This window comes from Heloderma suspectum, chromosome 1 (genome assembly GCF_057233095.1).
Source record: "Heloderma suspectum isolate Gila_16-S chromosome 1, 16-S_ref, whole genome shotgun sequence".
In the NCBI taxonomy this organism is placed as follows: domain Eukaryota; kingdom Metazoa; phylum Chordata; class Lepidosauria; order Squamata; family Helodermatidae; genus Heloderma; species Heloderma suspectum.
The window spans coordinates 403,743,827-403,760,650 of NC_139458.1; the positions used below are offsets into that span (position 1 = coordinate 403,743,827).

Sequence of the window (16,824 nt, forward strand, 5' to 3'; positions counted from 1 at the left end):
AGAATTTAAGACAAAGTGTTTATATATTGCTACCCAGCTTTTACTTCCCACGGAATTATTTCTAAAAACTATGTAATAAGAACACTTTTATAGAAAGATGAGAGATGTAAAATGTTTTGAAATAATGAAGCCATGGGCGGAATTGTTTTTTTAATCCTCTCTGTAAGATTCACAGTATTGTTATTGCATTCATTCATTATTAAAATTATTGATCTAAAGTATATTTCACCGATGCTCAGTTTCCCAACATGTGAGTAGAGGTATCCTTGTGCATTCTTGATAGTAAATGTGAATTCTTGACAGTTTTGTTCTGGAGGGAGCAATCCTATGGCTGCTACACAGCGGCTAGACGGCCATAGGATATGATGTTTTCTGGGAACTGACCTCGGAGCCCACGCTCTGAGGTTAATTCCTGGAAAACTGACCTCCCCCCACATCTGTGCTGCCTCCGAGGCCGTGCAGAGAAGCCTCGTCCTCTGTACTCGGAAGACTAGTGTGGAGAGGCTGAAAAGGGGTGGGGCCGGGGGCATTCCAGGTGGGAGGGCGGAATTGCGTGTACGACACATCTAATATGACATACAGCATCCTCCTCTCCCGCTCCCCCCCCCCCCGCGGCTAGACAGCTGAAAATGGCTGTCTAGCAGAAAAAGCAGGGCAGGAGAGGCATGGAGGGAACAATACCCCCATGCTTTTCCTGCCTTGCTTTGGATAGGCGGTCGCTTCCGAACTCGGAGGCAGCCGGCTATCTAGATAGGATTGCCTCCTTAGAGTGCTGTGTTTCTGGGCTTGTTCGGGTTTGATGCTCTAGCAGTCAATTAATGTAGTTTTAATCTAAAAACCCACATGTGGGAAAAACACGGTAGGTTATCCCACATCTCTCACCAGATCTGACAGATCAGCATGGGGTTATCCCACCTATGTTTTTTTTTTTTTTTAAATTACCTTTGATGTTTGGGTCTACAGAACTTGTTGCCATAATTTTTAATAAATGTCTTAATTAGACCTCACCACTAGGGAATGCTGTCTCAGCTATAAAACCTTTTAACTGCTGCCACTAAGATAAACTCTCTCTACCTAAAACAAAAAACAAACAAACAAACAAAACCCTCCAGTAGCCTGGTTCCTATGGCGCAGACATGGAATTGACACTACCACTATAGACAACTTTTCAAAATGAACAAAAAAGATGCTCATTAATGGAAATTATTTACAAAAGCAAATAAAACGTCACTCTTGAAATAATAGGGAGAGATTGCTTAAAGGTTCTTAAGGGCGCAAGCCTATCGAGATAGACGTCAGCCTCTGAACTTGGGGGCCTTATGCCTATCCAATGCAGGGTGGCCAGAGCACAGAAGGAATCCTCTCCTCGCTGCTCAAGCTGCCCTGCATTTGTGGCTAGACACGTGTTTACAATTGTCTAGCTGTGGTTTATGGGACGAGGAAGGAAGGGGCCCAGAGACCTGATAGGAAGCTGTCTAAAGCGGCTTCCATGGTTTCCTCCCTGCCCCTGGGACCACCCCCTTTTCACTCTCTCTGCACTCTGTTTATGAGCGCAGAGACGGAGGTGCAGAAAGAACTGCACCGGCCACGAGGGGGTGGGGGTGGGGGAGGTGTGGGGAGTGCGGTCTCTGGGAACTGAAGTCGGATGACCTCCGTTTCCAGAAACTACAAAATCATATGGCTGTCTAGACAGTCTCTAATGGCCATAGGATTGCTTTCTAAATTACATATGAGTTCTTACAGTTACTTGGCCAAATAAATTCTCAGTAGTTTTCCCTTCAGATCAGATTTCCCTAAGCTCCACCCCACAAATAGGAACAGGTTTAGGAATTTCCCTAAATTTCCTTACAAATAGGAACAGATGGGGTAAACCAGTCTTCCTCTGCCTCTAGTTCTTCCTGCTTCCTCTGGCTTCTAGGATGATTCAGATGTTTCAGGGGCTACTTGCTGATGTTCCCTCTGGTCAGACTAAAAAGAACCTAAAATATTTATGTATCTCTTGGTTTCCTCATAAAATTATCATGTTTGGTACATTAAATGTAAAAGTATAGTTTATTCAGACATTAATTACAAATTTACTAACTGAGTTTACTTTTAAAAGTTTTAAAATATAATGATAATTTTATGAGCAAACCAAGTTATACATAAAATGACTTTAGGAACAGAAAGGCCATTTTATGTTCCTAAAGCAGACCTCCACAACCTGATGCCCTCCAAATATTTTGGACCACAGTGCCCAGCATTCCTAACCATTGGCCATGCGGTCTGATGCTGATGGAGGTGAAGTCCAAACTATCTGGAGGGCACCAGATTGGGGAAGGCTGTCTTAAAGCAACAAAGTGACTTTAGAACTGTAAAGTCTGCTAAAACAAATGAACAAACAAATATTGCTTATTTTCCCCCAAATTTCAGTTTTTTCCTGAAAAAAATGGAAAGAACACCAGGGTTTTTTCCATGGCCTCAAAATTCCCGGGAATTTTACATCTCTAGCTAGCGCTTCCTAAAGTAAGTAACCCCAGAAATGAGCCAAAATGCTCATCGCTAGTTTCCAGATGGGACAGGCCAGTAGAGCTCCCTTCTGCAAGTCTGCAGACCTGCCCCATTCCAGAAATTATAGTTTCAGCTCATTTCCAGTTGCTTTAAGAACCGCTAACTTCCCATCACACTAGCTGAGGCTCTATTCTAAGTGCATTATTTATTGGAAGTGACCTATGTAATCACAAAGGAAATGGCATCATCACACTAATATCCTGCCTTCCCCCCGCCCTCCTCCAAGGGAGTTTGAGGCAGCTTACATGGTCCTCCTTCTCTTCATTTTATCCTCACAACACCCCTGTGAGGTAGGTTAGGGCAACAGTCAGTGACTGGCCCAAAGTCACTCAGTGAGCATCATGGCTGACTGGGGATTAGAACCTGGATCTCATGAGCTCCAGTCTAACACTCACCACACTGGCTTTCTCTTTGGTGTTGCTCCAGCATGGGAATACCTTCCCTAAAGAGATACACCTGGTGCCTAATTTTATAGTATCTTTGGCACCAGGTTAAGATGTCTCTCTTTACATAGGCATTTCAGTTTGTATGATGAGGCCTTTCAAGATAATAATAGTACCTTGAATTGGGCCTAGAAGTCAACTGACACTACTGCAGCTGAGCTAACATCGAGGTGACAGGGTTGTATCCAACACTAGCAGAATGGACACCAACGGTGGAACGGTTTCCCCTTCTCCCTGCACCCTCCTGCTACCCTCCAGATTTGGTCCTGAAGGTTGGGTGACCCTCTGCAGCAGTTTGGTGGGATGGGGAAAGGGGAAGTTGCCCACATGTTCTCCCTCTATGGCTTGACCGAGTTAGCAAATAGGCCTCAGAACTCTGCATCTGTTGTAGCTTCTGAATGCTTTAGTTCAACGAGGTGCTGAGGAGGAATTAGCCTGATAAACCCCAATATACCTACACTGTTACAGGCTCAGGTGTACATCTTCCTGATGAATTGTGGTCCCCTGGTAATAACAGTTGGCATGAACCATCTTCAGTTAAGTTAAGTCCTTTCAAATTCCATTGATTTCAGTGGATGAGATTTGAAGGATCTGCTTGACTATCCTGTAGACTTAAATTAAATTAAAAATAATTTAACTTTGGCTGGATCATGCCCAGGCTTGCCACTTTATGAAACTATATTGTGAATAATGTTGCTTTGGTTCAACAGTCATAGAATTACTTCTTCCATTATGAGATCTGAGTATGTATGATATATATTGGTTGAGTAATTTTAATGAATCAGTTAAGCTGTACTCTGTTTTTCACAGGATAGATATATTTCAGATGGCTTAGCTAGAGAACAGAATTTGGAAATGTATAACTTTAATTGTTATTTGAAAGTTATCATCATAACTTACCCAGAAAACCTCAATACTAAAGCACTGTTGCAGCAAATTATTCTAGCTACATGGTGTTGCAAATTATTCCAGCTAATAAGAATAAACTTCTTATTTTACATAGACTATACTGCTTATGCTGCAGGTGGAGGACCACATATTCAGATGTCAGATATTCCAGTCGCATGAAAATTACCCTCCTGATCCAGCCTCTCTAGCATCCTGTCTCCCTCCTTCACCCCTCGTAGATAGCATACATCCCCTCTTGACCTTAAGCACTGTGAAATTTCTTCAGAGTCCCTTCTATGAATAGTCTCCTCTGCCCCTTTTCTCAAGCCACCTAGAATTCCTTCAGGTTCCTCTTATTTCGACCCTTTCTGTCTTCCCTTTCTTCAGCTTCTTTGCCTATTGGCTCCCTGTCTCTTGGGTTCCCTAGATCCTGGGATTTCTTCCCAGTCCTTAATCTACCCCATGTGAGATTTTAATCCCAGCCTAACTGACAACTCCTTCTTGCCTCCCAGAATTTGGATTGCAAACTGCTTAGTTCCCTGAAGAACTGAAACCCTCTGTGCCACCACACCAGCTCAGCCAATCAGTGTCAGAGGCATCATCGCCACACGCACACAATGTAGATGCTTATTTTTAAGATGAGAAGGCACACTTTAAAATAAAACCCTTTAAACAATCCACTCAAATGTGATGAATCATACTGGGAACATGGAACACTATGCAACACTTATAACCTCAGTTACAAGGCTTGAGTGTTTTGCAAATACTCCAGGCATGATTTTTTTTTTATTAAAGAAAAACATTTTAAAAAATGTGTCTTTCAGTGTGATAATGAAGTACATGCCTGTACTTCATTAGCTTTTCATATAGCTTTTGGATATGCTTTAGTTTCTCATCTCCGGTCTTCTTTTTCACTACCTTAAAAGTAGAATGTTGTTTAGTCACCTCTCCAGCTCGACTGTGACCTTTACCACACACTTGTAGGAGTAACTGATGGTGGCAATTACAGACCTTTTATCTTTGAAGTTATTTAAAACACCGTTTTAAATGAGGTGGCAGCATGGACTGCCTTGTTAACGAGTTGCCACGTTGTCACAGGTAAGGTGCTGTACTTTGGACAAAGAGGATTGAAAATAATACAAAGACAGTCCTATTTGAGAGTTTTGTGTGTTAAATGACATCTGCTGAAAAAATGCCTTATTCAGATGCTGCTGTGGTGGCAGGTGGTGCCTTAGAAGAACAATACTAGCTGTGAATGGAACCTGATCATGTTCCGCAAGGAGGCTTTCTCTGTTTGTTCTTGCATGGCAAATAGCTCTGGCTGAAAACTTGTACTAAAACCCCCCGAACGCATGAGACTTAGGATGAGTTTGTATAATACATTTGATGGGGAAATATTGGGTAATATCCAACTGCATCAATCTGTTAGTGTAAATAATAATAATAATAACAATAACTATTATTATTAACAACTAGGTTTCAAACTGTGCACAACAGAAGAATCCAACTAAAGCTACATTTGCCCAAGTGGTTGTGCATTATCCTTGCTCAACCTGCACATGACTCTTGTGCAGCTGCTTGCACGACCAGTTGTGCAACAACCAGTTGCACAAGTGTAATCGGCAACCACTTACGCAATGGAAAGATTTGGAGGAGCTCAGCTAGCACTATTTGAGTTTGTGGAATGACACCGTTGGATGCTGCCCATTGCTGTATAGTGACTTCCTCTCACTTTTAATGTACTGATGAGTCTTCCCCACTATTACTGTATCTTCAGTGGCTAATGACAAATAAATATACCCGATACCTTATGATCTTTAAGCAGATATTCATGTATGCAAGAAACCAATTCCTTTTTAGCAAGGATAATTGTAATATGTGCTATGGTCCATGGGGTCACGAAGAGTCGGACACAACTTTATGACTGAACAACAACAACAAATTGTAATATAAAGTGTAGAATTGTAATTAACAATCAACATGGATGTTTGGAGTGCTGATCAAAATGAAGTATTAGCTTGGCAGCACTCAGTTAAGCATGATTTTGCTAGAATATAACTCAGAAGTACTGGCCATGATCCAATGCAGAGTTGGCTGTGCTTAAGGTTTGAATCCTATAATACTTTCCTTAGAGTAAGTGGCATTGAATCCTCGAATCTGTCCTCTCTTTCTCTTACTATCAATATCACTATTCAGGTTCCATGATATTACTGAATGCCATTTTAAACATCACTGTATATTGGAGATGAGTGGAAATAGATGCACTGGCTTTTGAAGAACTAAGATGTGTTGTAACTTTATAGTTCCATGTTCTCTTAAGCTGCAAATGGTCTCTGTTTCTTGTCTTCATACAAAAAACATCATAACCAGTGCATTGGTACAATCAACCCATTGTTTATCCCACACATTGGTATCCAATTAAGTTCTCCCTCTGGGAGATTTGCTTCCATCAGTGGAGCCCGTGCAGCTGACCGTACACCCTCAAAATCTGCTCTGAAGAGTTGGGGGGCTCTTTGGTGCCGATTTCTAGGAGGGAAGAACTCCAGGATGGAGGAGAAAGGAAGTCCCATTGCACGAGCAGGCTTCTGCTCACAGCACTTTGGATTTTATGGAACTGACGTTGGCTATTGAAATTCAATTGACTGCAGTCATCTGACTGGATGCTGATTTGAAGCAAACAGCCAATATGGTGCAGTGGTTACAGTGTTGGACTGGGACTTGGGAGATCTGAGCTCTAGTCCCCACTTGGCCATGAAGCTCATTGGGTGACTTTGGGCCAGTCACTGAGGATAAAATGGGGAATAGGAGGACCATGTAAGCTACCTTGGGCTCTTTGCAAAAGGAAACCAGGTGGGATATAAATGTGATGATGAATAAATAATAAATAAATCTAGTTTACTTATTTTCCTTATGACCGTAGAACATGATGTGGTATAATACAATTTAATTACTCGCAGTTCCTTCCATTGTTACAAGTTTGTTATGAAAATGGCCAGTAGAAAGGCTTTACACTAGGATCTACTAGCAAATCAGAGCTAACATGAGAGATGTTAGGAACATAGTGTTAGATGTTAGGCCAGCTACCTAATTATTGTCTGCTGTGATTGCCTGCAGGTCCCCAGGGTCTCAGGCTGAAAGGGTTCTTTTCTATCACCTGCTACCTGATCCTTTTATTGGAGATGCCAGGCTTTGGACCAGAAAGCCTTTTGCATGCAAACAATTATTGCACTGTGGTTCCTCCTGAAATCCTGAGAATATTGGAGCAGGGTGTGGTTGCCTCCAAAAGACAGGTTGACTGGCCAGATGAAATGCTAACTGTTAAACTCAGGGCTAGCCCAATACCTTTTGTTGCCTGAGACAGAGCAGCAAATGGTGCCCCCGTTTCACCTCACAAATCGAGGTGCACGGTGCCCAAGGCCAGCCAAGTTTTTTTGGCACCTGATGCAGAAAGCTCCACAAGCACCTCTCCCCTTTCCTAGCAGTAAAAATAAAACAATAATAAATGAAATACCTAATCATTTCCTGCCCTTTCATAATACACAAAATCTACCACCTGGGGCAGCTAATGATAGGGCTGGCCATGCTCACAATTCAGTCCCCCCCCCCCACACACACAAAGGAGCAGTACTGGCATTTTCTACACACCTCATCTAGCCTATCCACTTGGCAGTGCTAACAGTGTGGATGAGGCCCTAGCATGTAGAAGCAGCCTTTCCATAAGCAAACCCACTGGTCTCCTGATGTTTGAAGCCAGCCAGCTAAGAATGGCTCAGCCTATCAAGTGTCTGATGATTCACTGATAGGACAACATGGCTATAAAACCTCCCAGTAACATGACTTTTTAATGGCAGTGATCTCCAGGAAGGATCCCTTGAATGTTGTAATATAGGTTTACATCTAAGGGGCATTTCCTAACATTTTAAGGGCACAATCCTATGCATGTTTAGAGAGAGAAAAGGCCTACAACTCCCAGCATTCCTTGCTGGGAGTTGTAGGCGGGAATGCTGGGAGTTGTAGGCCTTTTCTCTCTCTAAACATGCATAGGATTGTGACCTTAATTTAGTTAAAAGCAACACCAACTCCCCAATTTGTGTGTGTGTGTGTGTGTGTGTGTGTGCACGCCTTGTTCCCTCTCTCTCTCTCTCTCTCTCTCAGAATGTGAGCTGCAGGCAGGGCCTATGTTTTCTTTCATCTTACATAGTAGTTCTTACTTTTTAAAGTGCTGTTTAAATAATAAATATTATTGGAAGCCTACTGCCCTAAAACAGGCTGGTTATTCCAAATCAGTATGTGCAATTCAGCCAGCCCTTTCTCCACTGCTTCTTGGCCCTCTCCACCCTCGCCGAGTTGCCAAACCACAGTCCAGGTAACGTGATGGAATGGCTGCTGCTAGGTGACAGCTGAGGGATGGCCAAAGGCAGCTGGTCATTCACAGAGGTGATGGAATAGCCCAGCTTCTCCTCTGCTCTGCAGCCTGGTGGACTGGCTCTTGCTAGCTGCCCTGCCTTTGAGCTTCCCGTAGGCATCTGGTTGGTGCTGTATTATTTATTTATTTATTTATTTATTTATTTCATTTCTATACTGCCCAATAGCCAAAGCTCTCTGTAGGAAACAGCTTGCTAGACTAGATCCGGCAAGGATCTTTTATGTTCTCATTTGGTACTGGCTATTGTCTGATGCCTTCAGTGGGGAAGAAGAGAAGAGAATGGATGGGGTCATGCTTAACACTCCCCCAGGGAAATCAATGAGACTTAAAATGCTTAACTTTGGCGGTATATTTATTGTTCAAATACCAGTATACTTTAGCTCGGCTCAGATGTAACCGTCTTGTCCAATCAACCAGGTTAGTGCGTTCCTGCCTTCCCCTCCTCCCCTCTCTCACATGCCTTAATTCAAGACTTTCTGGTTTCTGAAATCACAGTTTATTGTGATGCGCGAACCAGGAAACTGTGATTTTAGCAGTTCTTGCAAACCAAGATATCAAACGATAGTTTGATCCTGTTAGAAAAAGAGACTCCGTAACTGTTGGCGTCTCAAGTTACATAAAAGCCCGAGTGGCGAAAAATGTAGGCAGAGCAAAAAGAAAATCATACTGACGTGCTCATGACTAACAGTTTGGTAAGCTGATACTAACTGTTTATTGGCTATTGACTTGGTGAGCCGATGTACTAACTGTTTCATTGGTTACTAGTAAGAACAATAGAAGCAATATGGTATAAAAGGCTTTTGCACACGTGTCTCGAGGTCCAGACTGCTCTGCACCCGTTTTGCAAAACGTTTCAATAAAATAGTGTTGGATCCACTGCTGCCTGCCTGGCATCCTTTCCTTCTAAACCGAAAGCAAGGACTATTTTTATCTAACAATCCTGACCTGATATCCTGGTTTGTATGGATTGTTCAGACCACAGTTTCTCAATTCAGGTGTCACAGGAAATGGTGCTTTAAGAAAACAGGAGGTTTTGAATTAAGGCACACACAAGGCCAGATGAGGGAGGAGGAAGCATACACACACACACACACACACACACACACAGTTTGTGCCCATTCCAACAAGCCACAGTGTACTGAACCAGGATTGTTATACTATGGCTTGGTTCAGGTGTATCATTAGATTCCTTTTTCTTCCTACCTTGTTGGATCTCTTGGCACTGTTATCTCATATTATTTGGCGATTCCGTGGCTCATGACATCTGTCTGAGCCAGTAAGGTTATTATCCTTTGTTATGCAGTGGAAACCCCACCAGAAAGTCAGTGAGACTGAAGGCTGCTTTTCACTTGACACTTTTGTGATATGGATAGGGATATATGAGAATTTTGTTTGGGTTTGTTTTTATTTTGGATTTGCCCTGTTCGAACATGAATGCGAACAGGAGCACAATTTTCAGGAAACCTCACAAGTTCCAGAACTTGTGGTCACGTCCAAAAAGTGTGCATTTTTAAAATGCTCACTTTCACACTTTAGTTTATGGCAGAAAAGTGTACATTTTGAGTGAGCACTTTAAAAAATGCATACTGAAATGCACACCTTTTCATTTCAAAAAGTGGCGGGGGGGGGCAGAGCTTATGTTTGGGAATGGGAATGAAACAAATGGAGCTTAGAGGTGAAAATAGGAGAGCATTGATTAACTCGAACCTTGCTGATTCTCCCATCCCTAGATATGGATGGAAATTCTGCCCAAAGTCTGGAAGTTACTTGGCAAAACTTGCATCTTACTTGCACATATATGCATATCATCCATTTCTGAGTGCCATTTTTTCTTGGTAGAAAGGCGGGGTACAAATCAAATAAATAAATCTGTTACACTTTAATGAGATTTTAAGAGCTTCACCACACAAGGCTAAAATCCCACATCCTTACTGGGGCTTCTGCTTCCGGATTCTTTGTGTGATTAAGATCGGCTCTTTTACATAGGCGAACACGTGCTTTGAATTGGGGAATTCCTTTCTCGGCAAGCTCCATATGGTTCATTTTACAGCCACTAGATGGTGCTGTGGTTATAGCAGAACTGCTCAATTACACACAACCAATATAATGGGTTAACATTCCTTATCAGGTTATCTCTAGGTCAGAAAGTGTGTGAGATGCCCCAGAGATTAATCATTAATCAGTAAAGGACCCACAAACCTCCCTGAGTGACCAGTCATGAGCATGCAATAAAAGCCTTGTGTAGAAATGCTCTAGGAATGACTGGCAAGTTGAAGCTGCTTCTCTGTGTATAAATATTAGGCAAGAGCGGGCCAATAAACCCAGAGTGTTCTTACCTCTTTTCAGTGATTAGTCTCTCACTGCCAAGGACCATTATTGATCCAAACACTTATATTGACCACGTCCTCTTCAGTTCCTGCCAAAACAAAGGCTAAACTCTATTTGATACTGTGTTGTTTGCAACCAAGATTGTATAAAATGAGCCACTTAGCATTTAAAAGCACTTGGAATTTGTTGCTGCATAATATACTATCCCTCCTCCTTGGGCCAGTCCAGGACATTTTACTGCCTGAGATGGACAAGATGACAGCCCCCCACCCCACCTTTCCACCTACAGAAGCATGCTGGACTGGCAGTTGAATCTTACTTCAACACTAGTGATGAGACAGCATCCTCTTCCTCAACTAAGGACAGCAGGCTAGCTTAGAGTTGTGGGGCAGGTTGCTTGCAACACACAGCTCTGTCCTCCAACAGAGGGGACCAGACAGCGGCTGCCACTGTAGTCACCTCCACATAACCCAGTCTATGCTGCCTGAGGCGATTGCCTCACTCTGCCTCTTGGTAGGGCCGGCCCTTTTAATGTTAGTTGGTATATGGCTAACACACACAATTTTACAGATATGTTAAAGAGTTTCCTTCTACTGTTTCAGACCAGTATGCAGAGGGGCCATTGCTCAGAATGCATCCTTTGCATGTTGATGGTCCCAGCTTCAAATCCAGGCATTGGCTGAACTCCTGAAGAGCAACTGCCAGTCAGTGTACGCAGTACTGTGCTAGATGGACCAATCGTCTGACTCAGTATAGGGAAGCTTCCTGTCACCATCTAACTGCCAACAGTATTCCAAAGTCTCAAGGAAAAGTCTTCCCCAGACCTGTTACCTGAGAACCTTTTTAGATGGGGCTGAACCTTTTATACAGGGGAAAAAAGTACATTGAGATTACTAGCTGAAGTCTTCCTCTGGGAGTACCCTCCTTCTGAGATTACTAGGGACAAGGCCTTTTCAGTTGTGGTTCCCTGATTGTAGAATGTCTCTATAAACATATTCTCCTGGCATCACCTTTGAATTCTTTTATATGTCAGGTGGAAAGAATTTTATACACTGAAGCCTTTACATTGTGGATGGCTGTTGGTTCATAACTTGTGGCATGCTGCTATTTTTTGTTGAATTTGTATCTGTACTATATTGTAATTAGATATTCTTAGCTTTGTATTGGTTTTTAATTTCGTATGCGACCTTGAACTTCAATTTGAGGGAAAGGTGGTGTTACCAAAAACTTATTCTAATCAGTAAATATTCTTTACTGCTGAACTATGGCAGTAGATATCTGGTTGTGGTGCCTGTTTACAGTTAAGTGAACTGGAAGAAGTTATTTAGTGTGAGATCAAGCAAGGCTTGAATAAGCAGCTTCTAGGGGTGTAAGGTGAGTTCCCTAATTACTTGGCCATTAAGTTATCCAATAAGTCATTGAACACAAGCGAAACTGGAATTGGCATTCTTTAATTGGAACAAGAGAGTTTGTGCTAAGGGGATGTGCCCCATACAGGATTCAGAATTCTTTGAGAAGAACTTGCATGCTTATAGCAACAGTCCAATAAATGTCATTGCTGCATCAGTTTGTAACAATTATGGTAAGTAGTGCTTCATTTAATTAGTGCTACTCTCCTGTACAGACAATACACCATATTGATGTCATTCTTTAACTTCCTGCTTCTTAAGACTTCAAAAAATACCTACCTTTATTCTCCCCCTGCCTTGTGTTTACAGCTCTGCTATATGCAACGATTTTTGGTAATGTGACAACTATCTTCCAGCAAATGTATGCTAATACAAATAGATACCATGAAATGCTGAACAGTGTCCGTGACTTCCTGAAACTGTACCAAGTGCCCAAAGGCTTGAGTGAACGTGTGATGGACTATATCGTTTCTACCTGGTCGATGTCCCGGGGCATTGATACTGAAAAGGTAAGCTCTTGATATTGAAAACCTACCATCAAGGAAAACTGGAAGAATTTCCCAAGCCAAATGTCGGGTTCAGAAAAATATGGCACCCTGGTCACCCCTTCAGTCAGCGGTGTCAGAACAGGAAGAGAAGCAAAGGCAAGCAGTGAAAGAAGAGAGTTCTTTCCTCCTTTCCTTGTCCTTTGGCCTGTTGCTCTTCCTGCATCAGGATGGGAAGGGTATTATGGGAGACATAGTTAAGAACATAGGAAGCTGCCGTATACCAAGCCACACCACTGATCCATCTAGCCCAGTATTACCAGCACTGACTAGGAGCAGTTCTCCAGGGTTTCCGCGAGGATTCTTTCCTAGCTCTACCTGGAGATGGCAGGGATTGAAGCTGGGAACTTCAGTGCATGCAAAGCAGATGCTCTATCTTGTTTCAGCAGCCTTGCTGAAGCTAAGCAAGTTTGGATATGGTCAGTTATGGATGACAGGCTACCGTGAACCCTATGTATGCCACCTTCACTGAGTTCCACATGTAACAAAGAAAGATGCCCATACTTCTATTAAAAAGGGGGAGGTTTCATACAAAAAAAGGAGGGCTTCTCCCACTTAAAAGTTGTTGGAGAATGCCAGAATTTGTTGCAAATATGAATGTTGCATTTTGGAGCTGCTACTTTAACTCCCACTCAATTTCCACACCTCATCTATGTGCTAGGCGTTGTAAGCTGCATAGTGGTAAATTGAAGTGCAGAATCTCATCATGATAGCCCCTATAGTGATCCCTCCCAAGGAGAATCCATAGTCATGTCCCCATAATATATATGTTTATGTCCTGCTTTTCTGTTAAGATTCATGCTAAAAACTCCATAATATAACACAGATTTTCAAAACGAACTACCCACTAATAAAATTTCACAGTCAGGTTTACAGGGCATGATTGTAATCCTATCCACAGTTACCTGGGAGTAAGCTCCATTGAACTTCTTACTTCTGAACACATAGTTCAACTTGTAAAACACACTGAGCTTTAACAAAAGATCTTCTGGTTTAATTAGAATTAAACCATTTGTGTGAAGGAGGAATCCAACCAAAGAAAAAGAAATGCTTTTCCTCTGCTTGTTTATTTTCTTCATTCTCTGATGTCCTCTATGCTAACCTGTCAGAAATGATAGTAAAATTTGAAAACCTTGTTATCACTTAATCACTTGCCAGAGCAAGGAGGATCCATTAGTTACCCTGCTGCTCCAGCAGATGACATCATTGCTCCTGCTCTGAAAAAGATCCTGGGGCTCTGTTTTCCTACATGCACACTCCAGGACACCACTGATTCTAAGAGTAAAGAGAGGACAAGTCCCAGTGACCTGTATATTCTGAATGTCTATGTTTTCTTTGACTTTAAAAGCATCCTCAGCTTTCTGTAATACATTTTCTTAATTTTTTTAGTGATTGCTTAAAAAAAAATGTTCGCCACCTTGGATATTGCTTTTGGGATGAAAAGACAGGATTTAAATATTATAATAAATAGATACCTACTTATATCTATCTATACTAAAGGTATTTTAATGAGAACAGCGCAAAGAATATTAAGTCACTTTGGATGTACTTTCAGTTTGATGAATTCGTTTAATAAATATGAAAAATCTTAAACTTTTGGAAAATTAAACAAGATATATTCAGGTAAATTCCAATAATGGACCTGTTCAGATAATCAGCATTGGATCATATCACTTAGGGGAAAAGCCTCACTCTTGGTAGAAGAGGTTAACATATACAGTATATGATAGAATACCAGACCATAAATTCTCAAGTCCAGTTCTCAAGCTCCACTGACTATACGACTTCAAGAACATCGCAAAATGAATACATCATGATGTGGTTCCTACATTCCTGCCTTGCTGTCAGTAGTGGTTTGTGTAATGTCAGACACACCTCTAAGCAAATATTTTGAAGGTGAATTTATCCCTTGAATCTGTTATCACTGTAATTTTATGTTACCTGCTTGATGTGATGCAGAGTGCATAGAGAAGCTGCAATAGTGAATGCTAAGTTAAGCATTTTTATTTTTATGTATTCATTTTGTTGGGGCCGCGGTGGCTTAGTGGTTAAGACACTAAACTGCAGACTGGAAGGTCGGCAGGTCAGCAGTTCGAGCCCCGAGTGCTGCGTGACGGAGTGAGCTCCCGTCTTCAGTCCCAGCTTCTGCCAACCTAGCAGTTCGAAAGCAAGAAATTGCAAGTAGATAAATAGGTACCGCCTCGGCGGGACAGGTAACAGCGTTCCGTGCGCCTCGGTGTTCAGTCATGCCGGCCACATGACCACGGAAGTGTCTTCGGACAGCGCTGGCTCTTCGGCTTAGAAACGGGGATGAGCACCGCACCCTAGAGTCGGACACGACTGGTTGGGGACACCTTTACCTTTTTATTCATTTTGTAAATATAGTTGAACCACCATATCATTATATAATATTATATTGCGTGCGGTGTTGCCACTGGTGGTAGGCACCAAAAAGTGGCATTGTAGGACAGGGGATGGCTCCAAGGCCAGCTGGTTTGCTAGAGAGGACCCGGGATTTCCTCCCCTATTCCAACCTGGAGCTGGCAGAACTAATCTCGCCTCCTCATTGAAACCAGTGGAGGGAAGGATTAAAACAAACCCTGAGAACCATGCAGAGCAAGGAAAATAAGACCTCCCTCCACACTTGTTGCCCTTGCTGGCCCAAGCCTGCCTAGCTTTGGAAGTGGTGGACAATCTCCCCCTTTGCCAGCCCCCCAACCCCTCTTAGGATTGCACTGTAAATTGTGAAAAAAATACAGGACTGGAAATCCCATGTTAGGAACATAGGAAACTGCCTTATTCTGAATCAGACGTTGGTCCATTTACCCCTACAGCTAGCTGTGGATGGATGTAGGGATGCTGGAGAAATCTGCAATGGAACCAAATGAGTTCAGATTTTTATGAATCTCGCCCAGGGATTCCGCAGTGGACCAGCTTTTCCCTGTCAGGCAGATTCCATGGTCTTGCGGACTTAAAAAAGCCAAAACATAAAACACACTTTCCAGAATTTTGCAAATTTTGCAAATTTCCAAAATATGCAAATTTTGTCATACACAAAAAATAAAAAAATAGGCAAAACTGTGCATTTCCCCCATAGGCTAAGGCATGAGAATACACATTTGGGGGGAAGTTGTGTATTTGGGAGGAATTTGCCTATTTCTTTTGCACATGCAAATTGTGCACATTTGGAAACTTAAAAAGTTCTGATTCCGTTGATGGGCAGACGACAGAATGAAAGGTGCCTGACAATCTGCAAAAAAATGGATGGAATGGATTTTACACAATCCATACATTCCTACGTGGATGAACTCATTCTGCCACCCTCCCAATCCTGCTGCTTGAGCAGAGGGGTGACCTTTCCTTATGGTAGGGCCAGCCCTGAACATAGGCAAAAATCCAGCCAATGTTAATTACTTTTTAGCTCTGCTGATTTCAGTGGGATATATTTAACCATGTACCAGATCTTGGTTGTATCTCAACTTTTGGGATAAAATCATAATAATAGTTTGCAGGGCAGTCTATGTAGGTATGAACTGGAGATGAAATTTTGGCAATATCTCTGCTACTGCTCAATAAGCGACACTGTGCTATTGTAGATTAATTCATTTGCTGATGAAAAAGCATAAAGGAAATTGGGACACCCCAGATCATACATACATTCTAAATCATTAAAGCATTTGTGCATGTACACTTTTAATTGAATATGCCTATTTAAGCATGTGATATGTATTCTGTTCTATTGATTTTACTACCTTAAAAACTTTTGCACATTATCATAGTTGTTCAGTATTCACCAAAGAATGTGGCTGGCTTAAAGAATTGTTTTCCTTCTTGGCTTGTAAAGCTATAGGCTGCCTTTATATTGCTTTTAAATTTAATATAGTGTGGGCGGTTCAGGATCAAGCAGGTTTTTAAAAAAACTCTATCTCTTAATCTCCTAGATAGTAACATTGATAGTAATCATAAAAAAGCAGAGATAAGCTGCCACCATTCTCAATGGGCATTTTAATTATTAATATTATTTTCTTTCTGCTCTCTAGGCATCTGGAGATGTTTCAGTTTATTCCATAAAATCAAGACAACTGTTCATTGGTGGCATATTATGCAACAGAGCATCTCCACACACAGAGAGGGCACAAAAAGTTGTATCTAATGTTAGTCCTACATAGAGTAGACCTATTGCAATGAATGGGAATTAAGTTAGTCATAACTAACTTAAATTGCATTCATTTCAA

The 16,824-nt window shown here is 41.9% G+C and overlaps 1 protein-coding gene across 1 annotated transcript in view; it reads left to right on the top strand.

Moving 5' to 3' along the window:
• The window catches only part of KCNH1 (potassium voltage-gated channel subfamily H member 1), a 351,345-nt gene that overhangs the window by 139,440 nt on the left and 195,081 nt on the right, over positions 1-16,824 (top strand). Inside the window, exon 8 of the mRNA XM_084832718.1 lies at positions 12,354-12,553. Coding sequence (XP_084688844.1) covers positions 12,354-12,553 — 200 coding nt within the window. The remainder of the gene's footprint in view (positions 1-12,353; positions 12,554-16,824) is intronic.